Raw genomic sequence first — 16940 nt, forward strand, 5'->3', positions numbered from 1 at the left:
TGAATCCACACGCAGAAGGGGCCCTCCCAGTCCTGCGGTGGAGACGGGCAGCCGTAGCCCAGTCCCCAAATAGGGAAAACATGGGGAGGAGTGCAGGGGCCATCTCAGGAGGCCCGAGAGATGACGCAACTGTGAGCAACTCTCCAGGCTCTGGCTCCGGAGCCGGGGCTGGGACCCTGGGGTCCCCTTCCGCCCACACCTTGACTGAGGCCTTGGCAAAAGTGCGGGGACGGACGGAAGTGGAAATGGGGATGAAAGGGGGCATCGTGAAAAGAAGAAACTAGTATAGAGAAACAGGAAGCAGGAAGGAAAGGAAGTGGCAGACAGGAGCCCAGGAGCCCGAGAGGAGCCAAGGGGGGGAAAGGCCGATGGCGGGCGTGGCCGGGAGGGAGTGGGCCCGGGGCTGCTGGTGACAGATGGGTGGACACAAAGAGGAGACAGATGGATGGGGGAGGGAGGAGGGAGGCTGGAGGGGCAGTGGTTGGAGGCCTTAATGAGATTGGAGCTGGGCTCGGGGCTGAGGAGAGGTGAGTGGAGAGGAAAGAAGAAAGGCCAGGCCGCCTCAGGAGACAAAGGCGACAAGGCCTGGGGGCCAGGGCGGGAGAGGGCTCTGGCGGGGCCGCTTGGGGGGGGGGGGGGGTTCCAGCCCCGGCTGGCAGCAGAGAGAGTGACAGATTGCGTGGCTCGCCACAGTGGAGACCCGCTGTCACCTTCTAGAGGCACAGAGAGGGAGACCCAGAAAGACGGACTGACACGCACGGTGTGGAGGCAGACAAGGAGACAGAAGAAAATCCACGAGGAGCTGCGGCCTCCCGGCCAAGCCACGGCTCCTGCCCGGGCTCCCCCCGCCCGCCCGCTTGCTCCTGCGACCCAGGACCCAGGACGAGGGCCGGTCTCCCACCGAGGATGACACCCCCACCCGGGCGGGGGCCACTCCAGGGAAAGGGTCAGGCAGCGCGGCACCGCGAGGGTTAACGCCGGCTGCTCTCCCTGCCAGCCGCCTGCCTGGTCGGGTCCCCAGGGCTCCCCGCATATGTCACCCCCTCTCCTGCCAAGCCCACTGCTTCCCAGCTCCTCCAGGCCCTCCCCCACCCTCAAGGACTAGGCCCCGGCCCCTGTGTCTTCCCTACACTCCAACCTCCCATCCGGCAGTCTACTTCCAATCTACCTCCAAGGCCAGGCCGTGTAGACCTGAAAAGACAGCAGGTGACCACCCGAGAAAGTGAACGCCTATAAAATGCTAAATAAAGACAATCAGACTCCAATCTCAAACCGTAGAGCCTGCTCCTCCCCCACCCCCAGGGCCTGCTCTTCCTGCCCTTGTTAGGGCAGACTCACACACACACACACACACACACACACACACACACACACAGCTCCCTGGGGGTTCTCCTTCCCCCCCAGGCTGGGGCTGCTGGCAACCTGCGCTGACCTCAGAGCACTCCCTGCTCCCTCGACCACGACCACCGGTCCCAGGGTGATAGAGGCAGAGGAGAAGCAGGAGGTCCCAGGGCACGCTCTCACCCTGCTCACCATCAAACCCCAGTTCAGTTCGTGGGGACAGCTCAGGCTGGCTATGTCAAGGATGGAATCCCAGGACTGAATTATCAGAGCCCAAACGCCTACGAGCAGGGAGGCTGGGGACAGGGACCCCCCTGCTCCCCCTCCCCCCCACCCCGTTCCTTCCTGCCTTCCCCGCCCCCACCCCAGGGCCCTTCTCCTTCTGTTTCCCTCGATGTCTCCCCCTTTGGGATCCCAGCCTCCAGGCTGCAGTCGCCGTCCCTCATCCCTCGTCCCTCGAGTTGTCTATCCTGTCTCCGGCCTTGTCTCCCTGTCTGCCCCAGTTTTTTGCTTCCTCACGACTGTGTGCTCTCTGCCTCCCCCAAGTCTGTGTCTCCGCCCTGTCTTGGGGCCTCCCTCAGGCCTCTCCAGTACCATGCAGTACCTCCCCTGGATTCCCGTGTCTCCAGATCCGTGTTTCTCCCAGGCCTGGTCTCCCTCCCCAGCTCCCCTTTGCCAGTCTCCCCCACATCCCCGCCCACATATGTTGCATCTCTGAGCCTCCACAACCTGGCAACTCCTCTCTCGTCCTCTCTCACCCCTCTGTCTCCCCGTGACTGTGCCTGCCCCTCTGTCTGTTACCCACCTACAGTGTTCTCCCCCCTCATCCGTTTCCTCTGTCTGGCTCCCCACATCTCCCCCTGTCTCCCCCTCCTCTCCACCCCGCACTGGTCTCCATCTCTCCTCTCCCCAAGGCACTGTCTCCTGGGTCTCTCGGTCTCCCAATTTCTTGGACAGGGTGGAGGGCAGGAGCGTGGGGGCGGTAGAATTGCTGTTGCTGGGGGCTCATTAGGTGGAGATTGGTTTTTAATCAGCACCATGGCAATGATGATGCAAGAACTGAGATGCCACCTGGTCCCCTGCCCCCCAGCCCCCCTCCTCAAGCCTCCTTTCCCCTCCAGCTCAGCCCATCTGCTGGCGCCTGGGCACCTGTCTGGGCCTGCCCAGGTGGGAGTTGGCACCTCCCAGGCCTGAGGGGGGGCGGTGGGGGAGCTTGGGGAGGAATCATAGGACTCCCCTTAGGGAGGAAAAGCCCAGAAAAGTTTGATCAGCAACAGGGAAACAGCGAATGCCTCCGACAACCCCGGCAGCTGGGGCTTGCTCCGAGGAAGGTCCAGACCCTTCCATGCAATAGCTCACTTAATCTCCATGGCAACCTAAGAAGCAGCTCCAATGAACCCCATTTTGCAGAAGGGGACCCTGGAGGCTCAAGAGGTTAGGTTACTTGTCCAAGGTCACCAGATGCCAGGACTTTCTTCACCGTAAGACACTGTCTCTGGAGCGCTCCTGGTTCATTCTGGATACTCGCGAAGGCTCAGTGACGACACCCAACAGCTGCGTGGAGTCCCAGCTCCTGCCACCCTTCACCACACACGCACACGCACACACACACACACACACACACACACACACACACACACTCAGACACGCGTGCACGTGCACACACACGCCGGAGGCAGCTGAGCTACTGAGGTGAACTTAATCAATGCCTGTTTGCACATAATTCTGTATCTGATTTTCTTACTGCTCATTTGCTGCCCTGGCACACTCCAAGCCTGCCGGGGCCACCCTGACTTCTCCCACATCCTTCCAACCCTCGTCCTTCCTCTTCCTTCAACCCGGCCTTTCCTCCTACGAGCCCAGAATTCCCAGCGGGTCAGCTTGGAAAAACTCCCTGTGGGCTCTGTGTCAGGAATCTGACCCCGCTCCTCCCCACCACGAGGTAGATGGGAGGTCGAGGGCTGGGTAAGAGGGCGTGGGGTGACTAAGTCCCAGGGCCACGCAGGAGCCACGGGCAGCCTGCCGAGGGGTCCTGTGGGCACCAGCTTTAGGAAGGATGAGGGCTTGTCGAGGACCAGGACTCTCAGGTCTTCTTTGAGGACCTAGGTTTCCCTGTTGGTACCTTGGATAGCCTTCTTCCCAGGGGAAAGGAAACAGGGGAAGGGGCTGTCAAAGTCACGCTGGGACTCAGAATAGGACCATGGCACTTAAACCTGGCTTGCTGGGGGCCTCTGTCCCTGCCGCCTCTGGTGTGGAAGACCGAGGGGGTTCATCTGTGATCCTGCCCTGGCTCTCGCCCCAGCCCCACCCCTTCCCCAGCTCTCCATTTCTTGCTTATGAAATATGCATGGAGAACAGATGTCCCTGCTCCCCTACTCCCTGCCCCCCCCCAGGGCCAGCCCCCACCCCCAGCTCCCGGGAGGTGGGGTGGGGGGTGTTCCCAGTTCTCTCTGCCAATGGCTGCCTGGCCTGGCTGTTTAATATTGATGAGGGGGGGGAGCTGGGCCAGCCAATGGCGAGCTGGGGGTGTGTGTGTGTATCTCCATATATATACATAGGGCTGGGCCAGCTCAGGTGTGTATGTGTCCGTGAGTGTGTGCGTGTGTATGTGTGTGTGCGTGTGTGTGTGTGTGTGTGTGTGTGTGTGAGTGCCAGTGGCTCCAGTCCCTGACCAAGCCCACCCCCTCCTCCTGGGCCCTATATTCCCACCATGTGTAGCCCTCTCATCTGCCCTGGAGCCTGTACAGCCACGCCACGCCGCCGCCCCCGAGAGCTCTAGAGAGCTGGTCACTAACTTTGCAGACGGATGAGCTCCCAGCAGCCAGAGGAGACCGGGGCTGTCAACGCTGCCCCCTGTCCTGCGAGCTCAGACCCCCTCGCAGGGTCTTCCTAGGTAAAGGGAGAACCGTGGGCTGGGGAGGGGTGGGTGTGTCCCTTGCACTCTGACTCAGGTCCCCTCCCAGAGCCTTCCTCGAGTTCCTCTCTCTCGTGTGTCCCCGCACCTCCCTCTCCTCCATTCCTGCCCCTGGACGCTTTGTGCCTGTCTGTTCTCGATCGGGTTGAGCATGGCGGAAGGGGGGGCAGGAGATGAGCATCCCACCCCAGATGCTTGGAGCTGCTGGCCTCCCTCATCCTCGGAGCCTGGAACTTTGGGACCAGAAGTGGATTTGGGGTGAGGACTTGTTGGGTACACGGAAGCCGCTGCCAGGGCTTGAGCCGGGGAAGACAGCGGGGCCAGGAGGTGGGACGGGGATCAGACTGGGAGCACACAGAGGGGAGGGGAAGGCACGGCACAGCGGTCAGGGGTGAAGGGACACAGGTAGAGGGAGAATCTGGTGGTGACAGATGTGTTGGGAGCCCCAGAGCCGAACTCCTGAAGCCCGGAGCTGGGGAGTGGGGACAGTAACCGTGTCCCGGGAGGGGCTGACCTCGGGGCCTCCCCCCCTGTTGCAATCCTCTCCTGTTCCTTTGGCCCCCGGGATGTGGAGCGCGTTCTGAATTTCAACATCAACACCGACCGCCTTCCGTTTTGTGTTGTGGTGACGGCGTGTCTGTCAGATGTCGACTTACCCATCACCCCCCGGCGCTTAGCAACTATTTGTCAACGACAGCGGGGTCGGGGACAAGGCTGGGGGTCCACCAGGCCAGAGAACCGGGCTGGTAAGGAAGGAAGACGGAGACTGAAAAGGAGCCTCAGTGCTTCTGTTTCTGGCCATTGAGTCCCACGAGCTCTGAGCAGAGTGGCCTCTGTTCCCCCTCCACGCTCGTCCTAAGCAGAGCCTCGCCCATATGTTTCCCTGCTGCCTTGCCCTGACCCCCTCTGGTCCCCGGGACAAGCAAACCTTAGCCAAGTCCCAGAACGGTGTCCAGGCAGCTCCCCCCCCCCCCACAGGCCACATCTGAACTGATGGTGGGCTGGGGGAGGACTCGAAGTGGGACGCCGACTCTGGTCCCTTCCCGTCATCTTCTTTGCAGAGTCACCAAAAGGGCCAGGGGGTGGCAATGGCTGAGGGTGTTGAGGACAGAGCTAGAGGAAGGGGCTGGTCCCGAGCAGGGCAATCGTGGCCAGAAGGGACACTTCCGGACTCTAGTGGATGGAGTGGTAGGATCACGTGTCTGTGGTGGTCATGTTGGGGGGTGGGGGGCCGGCAGGGACCGGGCTGGGACAGCTGTGCCGAGCTCCATATGTCCCCGTCCACTCTACAATGGGCAGTCTGCGTGCTTATCCCCTCCCCCCCCCCGAGAGGCAGCAGCACTGCAGCGGGGCCCTGGGGGGGGGGGTTGATAGTGAGGCCAAGGCTCACAGCTCTCCCATCACAACTGGGGAAGGTTTAGAGTCACGGCCAACCTCTCTTGGCGCTGTGACTGCAGTCTCGCTTGGTTGTTTTTTTTTTTTCTTTCATTTTATTATTAAGCATTTTTGGTAAAAAATGGTAAAAAAACACGTAACATAAAATCTACCATTTTTAATTTACAGTTCAGTAGTATTAGGTGTATTCCCATGGTGGTGAAACAGATCTCCAAAACTTTTTCATCCTTCAAATCCGAAACTCTACCCCCTTTCAACAACACCTCCCCCTCCCCCCTCTTCCCCCTGCCCCTGGTAACTGCCACGCTACTTTCTGTGTCTATGAAGTTGACGACTTTGATTCCTCGGAGAAGCGGAATCACTCAGTATTTACCTTTTTGTGACAGGCTCATTTCGTTTAGTAGGACGAGTTTCAAGTTTCATCAGTGCGGCAGCTTGCGATAGGATTTCCTTCCTTTTTAAGGCTGAATAATATTCCATTGAACGTATATGCCCCGTACTCTTCATCCATTCATCGGTCGATGGACAGGTTTCCACGTCTCGTGACTAGAGCTGCAGTCAACGTCCCCATGCAGATATCTCTTCAAGATCCCGATTTCACTTCGTTTTTCGCTATCTACTCAGAAGCGGAACGACTAGGTCATACGGCAGTCCTATGTTTAATTTTGAGGGGAACCTCCGTTAGGCGTTTCACAGCGGCCGCACCAGCTGACGGCCCCACCCCTCACCCCCGACAGGGCACAAGGGTCTCGATTTCTCCACATCCTCATCCACCCTTCTTATTTTGTTTTGTTTTCGTTTGATAGCAGCCATCCTAGGGGACACGGGGTGATGGCTCACCGCGGTTTTGATTTGCTTTTCTCTGGCACTGAATGATGTGAGCGTCTTTCCGTGTTTGTTGGCCATTTGTAAACCATCTTTGGAGAAACGTCTGTTCAAGTCCTCTGCCCATTTTTTTAATTGAGTGATATGATGTTTTGTTCTTGCCAGAGTTCTTTATAATATTCTGGATACTCCCCCCTCATCAGAGATCCGATTTGCATGTATGTTCTCCGGTCTGTGGTCTGTTGCCTTTTCGCTCTTCTGATTGTGTCCTTTGACTTACGAAAGTTTGCAAGTTCGACGTGGTTCCATGTGTCCATCTTTGCTTTCGCTGCCTGTGCTTCTGGCATCATCTCCAAGAAATCAGTGCCAAGTCCGATGTCATAAAGCTTTCCCCTGTGTTTTCTTCTAGGAGCTGTCTGGTTTTAGGTCTTTAGTCCCCTTGCTCGGTGTTATGCTGCCCCCCACCCCCTCCTCATTTCTCCTCCTTTCCTGCCGCTCACCCCCAGGATTCTCTTCCATTCTTACCACCTTTCCTCCTACTCCTTTACAGCGTCCGTCCACCTGCGCGTCTCTCCCCACCTTTCCGCCTTTCTTCCCCCGACTCGTACAGGACCTCCCTGCTCCCAGTCCTTCCCCAACCTTCCTCTTGCCCTCCCCGTCGCGGAGCTGTCTCCTTCCTCCTCCCTCGGCCCCCATCAACTTCCCCTTCTCTCCTCCAGGCTCCGGACTGGAACCCTGACCATGGGACCTTGAAGTGGCTCTCACCTCCTCAGCTCAGTGGCAGACCCCACTCCCCCAGGCCCTTCCTGCCCCTCCCACAACCAGCTTGGAGGCTCCCGGAGGGAGGGGTGGGGAGGGGATCCTGATCTCACCGGGCGGGGGGCCTCCATCATGATGCTCAACTCAGACGCGGTGGACCTCGACCTGCCTCCCACCCACTCCGAGACCGAGTCGGGCTTCAGCGACTGTGGGGGCGGGGCGGGCCCCGACGGGGCGGGGCCTGGGGGTCCCGGAGGGGGCCAGGCCCGGGGCCTGGAGCCCGGAGAGCCCGGCCGGAAAGACCTCCAGCACCTGAGCCGGGAGGAGCGGCGGCGGCGGCGCCGGGCCACGGCCAAGTACCGCACGGCCCACGCCACGCGGGAGCGAATCCGCGTGGAAGCCTTCAACCTGGCCTTCGCCGAGCTGCGCAAGCTGCTGCCCACGCTGCCCCCCGACAAGAAGCTGTCCAAGATCGAGATCCTGCGTCTGGCCATCTGCTACATCTCCTACCTGAACCACGTGCTGGACGTCTGACTGGGCTGCCTCGGCCTGGCTGGGGTCCCCCCGCCTCTCCCCCCCCCCCCCCCCCCCCCGCCCCAGCTCCCCGCAGGGCCCCCGGGGCGGGGGGGGAGGGGCAGGGAGGCAGGGTGCCCTCCGGCTGGGTGGCTGGGGTGGGCTGGCTGGCTGGCGTGGGCCACCTTCTCCTGCCGACCACCCCCCCCCCCCCAGGGCGATTCTCATGCGCCTCCCACGGCTTGTGGTTGGGGCCCAGCCGGTCAGAAACGTTCGCCTGGGTGTTCGGTACACAGTCCTTGGCTGGCTTTCCTAGGCGGCCGCCCTTGGCCGCTCCCCCCTAGCTCTCCCCTGGGCCGCTGCCTCTTCCTCACACCGTCCGCTTGCCTGTCCCTCCCCTTGTTTCTGCCCCGCTTCCTCCGCTCTTCCAGGGCCACTCTTACGACCACATTTCTGGAGACCCCAGACCCCGTCTCTGTCTCCCGTCCCCTTTCCAGCCTCGCCTGCCCTGGGGTGGGGAGGGGGCACCCATACAGGAAGGGGGAAGGCTGGGCTCCGAGTGGGGTGGGCTTCTACCCCAGAGATCTCAGCCCGGGGGACGCTGGGCCTCCGGAGATACTCCTGCCAGGGGAATCTTGGCGGCAGAGAATGATGGGAAAACTCTCTTGCCCCTGAGGCTTAGCACACGCAGACCTCGGATCTGACTCGGTAGTGAGTGCCTTGCCCTCTCTGAGCTATTTGGCCCCCTCCCTGCCCCCTCCCGCCCACCGTCCCAATTTTCTCCCTCCCTGTGTGCAGCTGGAGAAAGGGAGACCCGGATCCTGGAGGAGGGGCTGAACCCCCAGAATCAGCAGAGGGCCCGGGGCGGGGGGGGGGGGGGGTTGGGGGGGGTGAGCCACATCCACATCTGCTTCCTCCACCCCGGCACGCTGGGAAAATGTGAAAACCCACAGCGCTTCCTGCCTCAGATGCAGGGGGGGTTGGGGGGGGGAGGGAATGTTCTATTACTGCCCTCCGGAAATGCTCTGCCGTCTGGGACCTAGGGCCAGTTCGTTATATATATTTTCTTCTCCTCCCTTAAGCTTGCCTTCGGCAAGGGAAGACACCCCCTCCCCATCCTGCTCCACCCACCCCCAGCAGGCTCTCCGCACCCCCTCGCACCCCCTCCAGTGTTACTGAGTGCAGCCCAGGGTCGGAATGAAGGGCCAGAGGGCCCGTGTAGAAGTGAGCTCACTGCCTTTCCCGTGCTCTCTCCTCCCCCACACCAGACTCCGTGCTCTACAAGGATATTATTTATTTACGTATTTATTTATTTATTCATCTATTTATTTACTTATTTATTTATAAATATTACTATTTATTGCCGAGTTGTGCACTTTGGAGTAGAGTGAGGGGGCTCCTGGCAGCCCCGGCCGGGTCTCTCTTGCTTCCTCCCTGGTTACTACTTTCCCTTTCTTCCTCCTCTGCAACCCCAGGTGTGTGTGGGCATCCTGTCTGCTCACCGCACCCATATCCCTTCCTCAGACCCATCTGTCCAGACACCCCAGTCCTCTGGGATGGTGCCCTTCCCCCAGCTCCAGGGCTCCTGGACCCTTCCATAGTTCCCTCCACCCCCGGACAGTCCCGCCCCAGTGCTGCCTGCCTCTCTTCTCTCTCTAGCCCTCTCCCATGACCCTTCACTTCTTCCTGATCCCCTCCCACAACGGGCCCCCAGGGTCTGTGTCCTGCATCCTGTGTGTGATCCCCTCCCGTTGCATTTCTGATTTCATACGAAAAGAAAAATTAAAGTGACCTCGTTCCAGCATCAGGTATGGCTGTGGATCATTCGATTGGGTTGGGAAGCTGGCCCGCAGGCTGTGAGAGGGTAGGCAGGGAAGGCCCTAGGCTTTGAAGGCTCTTCTGATGGGGCTATGAGAGCTCAGCGTGGTGGGTAAATGATGCGAGAGAGAAAAGGAGGGGCCGGAGTGACAAGTGCAGCGAAGGGTATAACACACAGGTCCCAGACCTCCCCGCCTGAAGTCCCACGTGCCTCCATCTTGGTATTTATCGAGCGATACTTTCTGACCCTTCTGATGTTGGGCTTCTGCTCCTGCTCTCTATGGGCTTGAGAAAGAGCTTGAGTTCCCACTGGAACCCAAGGAAAACGTGTCTGTGGTCCACGCTGCCGGGAAAAGCCACGACATGAAACCTGTCTGTCCTCATTATTGTCTCTGAGCTGGGTCAGTATTCGTTGCAATTTGTTCTTGGCCCACTTTGTGTTCCCCAACCTTTAAGATACGGGGAAGAACATAACGGAGGACCTGGGACTCAGAGACGGGTAAGGAAGGGGATAAAAAGGGGCTTTGAAGGAAATCAAAGGAATCCTGGAAAAGACCCTACATCAACTTACAGATGAGGAAACTATGGCCCAGAGAGGAGGAGGGCCTTGCCCAAGGTCACACGGGGACTCAGGGGCAGAAGCGAAGTTCAAACCCAGATTCTTTACGCCCAGTACTGCCAACACCCTGCTCCCCTGAAATGACTCGGCCTGACAGGTGGCCTTCAGTGGACCCCGTACTTTAACAAGACATTGATAAATTAGAGAGTATTCAGTTTTGTGCCCAAGAAGGCAAAAGGTCTGGAGACAACTTTGCAGAAAGAAAACCGCAAATACGTGTCTCCACAAGAGTAGATTAGGGGCAATCTGATCCCCATCCTCAAATACGGAGAGAAGAAAGAACAGCAGGCATCCTGGGCGGCCCCAGGAAGCAGAATCAGGACCAGGAGGCGGAAGTTCCAGCAAACAGATTTTAACTCTAAGAAAAACCTGGAGCTGTCCAGCAACGGAAGCGCCCGCCTCAGGAAGAGGAATCCGAAGCGGACGGGTGGAGAATGGACCCCAGACAGAAACCGGCGAGTACCCTCCTGCCCAGATGGAGTATCGGCTAGGTAAACTCGGAGAGCCTTCCAAACGCGAGGTCCTCTGAGGAGTCTGAAGGCAAGCAGTGGGAGGGAAATGCTGAGACGCCTCCCGGTCTCTGAAGGTGCTGTTTTCATCCCTGACACCAGCAGCCAAGTCCTAAGCTACACTTAGGGAGAAGCCCCCACGCAGGAAGGAGATGACATCTTTCCTTCGACACTTGCATTGAAGAGAGAGAGGGGGAGAGAGAGAGAGAGAGAGAGAGAGAGAGAGAGAATCCCAAGCAAGCTCTGAGTACTGCCGGGCCCAAACTCGTGAAACCGTGAGATCATGACCTGAGCTGAAACCAAGAATCAGATGCCTAACCGACTGAACCACCCCCCCTCCCCGGGGCGCCCCCAACCGGCTTGTTTGAAAACCGGCTTGTTTTCAAAGCCGATAGGTAGGCCACCGTCCACAAGGGCCGTGTGACTCACCAGTGTTGGTGGACTGGGGTGAGAACCCGGGTTCTCCATTCCGGGCTCTGGTGCTTGGTGCCTTCCCCTGCCCAGCAGCCCCTGCGCTCAGAGCTGCCTGCCTCCCCCCTCATCACTGCCCCGCTGGAAAGCAGAAGGGGTTACTGGGCCCCTCCGCTCAGGGATCCCTCAGGGCCTGGGGGTGGGGGGAGGGGCAGCCGCAGCTGTTGTGCCAGCTCCGAATTTCTTCAGATAATCAATTGGCCTCGCTGCGCTCTGCTCCAAGGACCAGGACCGAGGAGCTGGAGGCGGGGAGGGGGTGGGGGGGGGGGGTGGAGAGGGCAGGAGGCCAGGCGCTGGGAAAGGGGACCGTCTGGGAGACCGAAGCCCCCAGGCTCTGAGGGAAAGTGGGAGCCTGGGGCTAACACAGAGGGAGGGAGGAAGGGAATGTTAGGAGAGGAGGCATCTGGGGCTCTCCTTCCCACGTCCTCCAAAACCCAGCACGTGGGCCAGTGGGATGGGCGCGGGGTGGGTGGGGGCGCCAGGCAAGTGGGACTGGAGCACCTCACCCCTCCTTCCTCCTCCAGCCCCTTCCCATCCCTGCCAGCCCCTTCCTGCCGTTCATGCCCTCTTCCTTCTGGTGACCGCAGGCCCTGGCCCGCCAGTGCTCTGCCCCTTTCTCAGCAAACCCCACCCCCTGTGGCAGAGCCCACAGCAGGGCCCCAGGGGCTTGAGAGTGGAGGGGAGGCTTTTAGTCACTCCTCGCCTCCCCCTTCTCACACACACACACACACACACACACACACACACACACACACTTCGTGGGCTACCAGGCATATGGTCCCTTTGTGCCACACAATGGAAGCCTTGCCTGTGACCCTTTCCAGTCTGGGCCTGGGGGCTCCTCTCTGTCCTGTCGCCCACCGTCCTTCCTTCATCCGCAGTGCAGGGCCTACGTTTGCCTTCTCCTCTTCTGCTAGCTGGACCGCCCCCCCCCCCCCCCGCCCCCTGCTTCCCTCTTTCTGCCTCTTGTCTGCTTGCTTGTGTCCTTTCCCGAACTCTAGAAATGGAAGGAACCTGCAGAAGGCCATGGTCCTCGGAGGCTGGTTCGGGGAGAGGAACCAAGCAGAGGGGGCCATGTTGTGATGGAGGGGACAGGGAGCCCACAACTGGCAGCCGGAGGACCTGGGTCCCAGCTCCGAATGCACCTTCACTCTTTGTCCTGTAATGGGCCAACCACATGCCCTCCTGGGCTCTCAAGTTCCTCACCTGTAAAATGGGGGATATACTAAGACCTGCCTCACAGGGGTGTTATGAGGGTGAAATGAAATCATCCTGGCGGTGCTCAGCGTGACAAATGCTCACTTAATGGCACAGTAAGGGGCAGTAAGTAAGTAGCAGGCCCAACCTGTACTGTTGTACGGTTTGCGCACTCTACAAGGTGCCAGGCCGAGGTAGTGAAGGGGCCTGACATCCAGCCACAACCACCGGTGGCAGCATCCCCCGACAGGGAGCCCTGGGAAGCAACCCCTCGTGTGGGTTCCCGAGCATGAACTTCCGGGAGTCCAACGGAGCACCCAGGAGTCCTGACAACCCTGAAAAGCAAGACAGAGCCAGAGGCGACCAGAGGCTACGGGGACCCCAGAGAGGGAGATCCCTGAGCTCAGCCTTCCCTGGAAAGGCGAGAAAAGCCAGACTAGGAAATCCGCGACACGGCAGCTGAGACGAGGGGGGCCGAAGAAGCCGAAGAGCTGGGGGGTGGGGCGGAGCTCAGCAGGTGTGTGGGCGGGAGCACCCCTGGCTCTTGCCCCTCCTCCTCCGTTCCCCCCCCCCCCCCCCCGCTTAAGCGACGTCCGCTGAGCCCGCCTGAGAATCGCTGGCTGAACACCGCCCCCTGCCGGCCGCCAGCCGCGCCGTCTCCCTTCTCTCTGGAGCGGAGCTGCCACCAATCTGGGAGAGAGGTCGGCCCAGCCCGGACGGGGGACAAAGGGTGAGGGAGGTGTGGCGGGGGTTGCAAGCCACAGCTGCGTGGTTGGCAGAGTTTCTGGAAGGCGAATGAGGGCGGGTTGCCGCCTAGGGACGAATAGGGACCAGAATTCGTAGGTGGGTCATTTACGTGTGTTAATGCGGTCGTGTCCGGATGGATTTTTTTTTTTTTTCCTGTCTGTGTCCATTTCATTTGCTGCGGGTCTGCGTCCGTGTGTGTGTGTGTGTGTGTGTGTGTGTGTGTTGTGTCTCCGGGGTGCTCGCCTGTTTCCGCGCTGCTGTCTGGGCGAACATAGGTGTGCTTGATTCTGGGTCCTTTCTTACAAAATTGTATTTGTGTCTTCTTGGGGTGGGGGAGGGGCAGAAAGAGAGAGAGAGAGAGAGGGAGAGAGAGAGAGAGAAAGCATCCCAAGCAGGGTCCTCGCTGTCATCGAAGAGCCCGAGGCGGTCCAACTGACAGTCATGAGCCAAAGCCAGGAGCTCAACCCACCGAGCCACCCGGGGGGGGGGGGGGCCTCCTTTTATTATAACCTCGTGGCTGTCTCTTCATCGGCCAGTCCCGTTTTATTCAACGCACTGCGCGTGGATTGAACAGCCAATGTGTGCCAGACACTGTTGTGGGTTCTGAAATCCAGGAGGGGGCCGGCGGGGAGACAGACGTCTGAACACGTCGACCCCGTGACGGTGACGAGAGTGGCTGAGGACCAGAGTGGAGCAAAGGAGGAGGAGGAAGTCAGAGGCAGCGTTGGTGAGGGGGGGAAGCAGGTCACATGGGAGCCGGGCTTTGAAGACAGGTAGGGGATGGGGCGCCTGGGTGGCGCAGTCGGTTAAGCGTCCGGCTTCAGCCAGGTCACGATCTCGCGGTCCGTGAGTTCGAGCCCCGCGTCGGGGTCTGGGCTGATGGCTCGGAGCCTGGAGCCTGTTTCCGATTCTGTGTCTCCCTCTCTCTCTGCCCCTCGCCCGTTCATGCTCTGTCTCTCTCTGTCCCAAAAATAAATAAAAACGTTGAAAAAAAAAATTTGAAGACAGGTAGGGGGTGTGCCAGGTCAGGACAGGTGCTTGCGGAGAATTCCTTGGGGCGCTGCCGAGGCCCGCCCCCACCCCCTTCACACATCTCCTCCTTCTGGGGACAGGGGCTCTCACTTCCCCCGCCGCAGGAGTGGCTCAGGAACTGCCTTGGGAGGAAGACATCTGCTTTGTCTGAGCCCCCTCCCTGGGGCAGTGTGCGTGCAAGGACTGGCGGGTGAGGGTTACAGAGCCCTTGTCCCGGGGCAGCCGCAAAAGGCTGGCTCCTCTTGAGACCTCCCAAGGGACAGCCAGAGTGTTGCCTTTCAGCTCTGTCCCTGCTCGCCGCAGCTTCTCTTACACCTAACAGGTGTCCCCCAGAGTGCCCCCGAGTCCTCTCCTGCAGTTTCAGCAGGCTAAGGCAAGGTCAGCCGAGCGACGACAAGCGTCGGCGCTGAAGCAGAATGGAGAAGAGAGGACAGACCGAACGAGACTCAGTAGGGCTGGGTGATGGATTCGACACAGCGGGCGAGAGGAGAGCCCCCAGGTCTCCGGCGCGGGCGCCTGGATGGGCGGAGGTGCTCCCTTCCAAGGTCGACCACAGAGGAGGAGGCTCGTGGGGAATGGTGGGGGCACCACGGTGGCCGTGGCGGTGACATTCCAAGGAGCGTGGCACAAAGGCAGGCGGGAACCTTGCCGATCAGCCAGACCTCCTTACGAGGACGTCTCTCGGAAACCTGCAACTCCGTATACCCAACACTGGCCTCCCTGTCCTCTCCACCCTCAACCCCGCTTCTCCCTGGGTCTTCCTCGAAGGAGCAAATGGCGCCCCCTGCCTTCGGTTGCCCTGGCGATCGCGCTTCTTTCCCTCCACTGCCACGGCCAATCCGTCGTCAGCATCCATCCCTCTAACCTTCTACATGTGACTGGGAGCTGTTTCTGTATCCCCACCAGTCTCCCCCCTGGCTTTCCCGCACTGGTCTCCTTGCCTCTTGGCTTCCTCCCCCTAAATCTGCCTTCCCGACTGCCATCTGAGTGACGCACCCCGAATGCCAGTCTAATCAAACCGGTCTACGCTCAGATTCTTTCAATGGCGCCCCATTACCTCTCAAATAAAATCCAAACTCTCCAACATGGCCTGGAAAGCCCTTCGGGGGTGCAGCTCCTCCTGGTCTGTCTGGCCCCACCCGCCACTTGACCTTCTCGCTCTGTGCTCTAACGTTCTAAGGAGCCGCGAGCTCTCCGGCACGCTCCATAGGGCTCCTCACTTCGAGAAGTGCTTCCGCTCCCGTGGTTCCTCGTCCCACGTCACCCGGGGAAGTCCGGATTCGTCCTTGGAGACAGTGCAGGTGTCTTCTCCTCCGGGACACCTCCCCACTTGGTGTGCCCTCCTACAGCCCCGAGCTCAGCACCCCCTGTGCTCCTTAGCCTTCTATACATCTCTCGACTCTTGCCCTCCCCACGCTGAACTGTACTGAAGTCACCTACCTCCTCTCTGGTGCGTTTCAGGGTGACCTGGGGTTGAATTACGTGAAATCTCTGAGCATCTGTTTCCTCATCAGAGATAACATCAAGGCTAGCGCATAACAATGCTCCATAAATGGTGATTATATTAGGATAATTATTGCTTTTATTACCTTCCTCCTTCCCAGCACCCACCTGTTACCATTGTTTTAATTGTTTATCTTTTTTTAAAGCTTGTATTTTTAAGTAATCTCTACCCCCCCCTCGTGGGGCTGGAACTCACAACCCTGAGATCAAGAGTCACCTGCCCTACTGGCTGAGCCAGACAGGCGCCTCACCCCCGGTGACCGGTTTACCTTGAGAATATGTATTTGTTCACCTGTTCCAGTCCATTTGACATCTCAGATGGGGTTTTCGTAAGTTACTTCCCTCCAGAAGCCGTGTCTTATCTTTCCACCTCACTGGAAGCCATAGGATTTCTCATTTTATTTATTTATTTATTTATTTTAATTTTTTTTTTCAACGCTTATTTATTTTTGGGACAGAGAGAGACAGAGCATGAACGGGGGAGGGGCAGAGAGAGAGGGAGACACAGAATCGAAACAGGCTCCAGGCTCTGAGCCATGAGCCCAGAGCCTGACGCGGGGCTCCAACCCATGGACCGCGAGATCGTGACCTGGCTGAAGTCGGACGCTCAACCAACTGCGCCACCCAGGTGCCCCGTCATTTTATTTATTTATTGATTTATTTATTGATTGATTGATTGATTTAAGGATTTCTTATTAAAAAATTTTTTTAATCTTTATTTTTGAGAGAGAGAGAGAGAGAGAGAGAGACAGAATGTGAGCAGGGGAAGGGCAGAGAGAGAGGGAGACACAGAATCTGAAGCAGGCTCCAGGCTTTGAGCTGTCAGCACACAGCCCGATGTGGGGCTCGAACTCACAGTCCGCGAGATCATGACCCAAGCTGAAGTCGGACGCTCAACTGACTGAGCCACCCAGGTGCCCCGAGGATTTTTCATTTTAAAAAAGTGTTTCAAAAATTAACAAAGTAATATAGGCCTATTGTAACAAATTCAAAGAATACTAAATTACACCGAGTTAAAAGTAAATGGGGGCACTGGGTGGCTCAGTGAGTCAAGCATCCAACTCTTAATCTTGGCTCAGGTCATGAGATCGAGCCCCACAGGATTCTCCCTCCTCTCCCTCTCTCTCTGCCCCTCCCACATGTGTGTGTGTGTGTGTGTGTGTGTGTGTGTGTGTGTGTGTGTGTGTTTTCTCTCTCCCTCTCAAAATAAAATGGGGGCTCCTGAGTGGCTCCATCAGTTGAGCATCCAACTCTCGATTTTGGCTCAGGTCATGATCTCACTCACAGTTGGTGGGAT

The 16940-nt window shown here is 58.7% G+C and overlaps 1 protein-coding gene across 1 annotated transcript; it reads left to right on the forward strand.

Moving 5' to 3' along the window:
- Positions 1 to 3904: 3904 nt before the first annotated feature.
- On the forward strand, positions 3905 to 7826 carry NHLH1 (nescient helix-loop-helix 1). The gene is made up of 2 exons (XM_086693534.1): positions 3905 to 4234; positions 7195 to 7826. The coding sequence occupies exon 2, from the start codon at positions 7367 to 7369 to the stop codon at positions 7766 to 7768; it is 402 nt and encodes a 133-aa protein (XP_086549660.1). The 5' UTR covers positions 3905 to 4234; positions 7195 to 7366; the 3' UTR covers positions 7769 to 7826.
- Positions 7827 to 16940: the final 9114 nt, after the last annotated feature.

This window comes from Puma concolor, chromosome E4 (genome assembly GCF_028749965.1).
Source record: "Puma concolor isolate L17-30 chromosome E4, mPumCon1.1.hap2, whole genome shotgun sequence".
Lineage (NCBI taxonomy): Eukaryota > Metazoa > Chordata > Mammalia > Carnivora > Felidae > Puma > Puma concolor.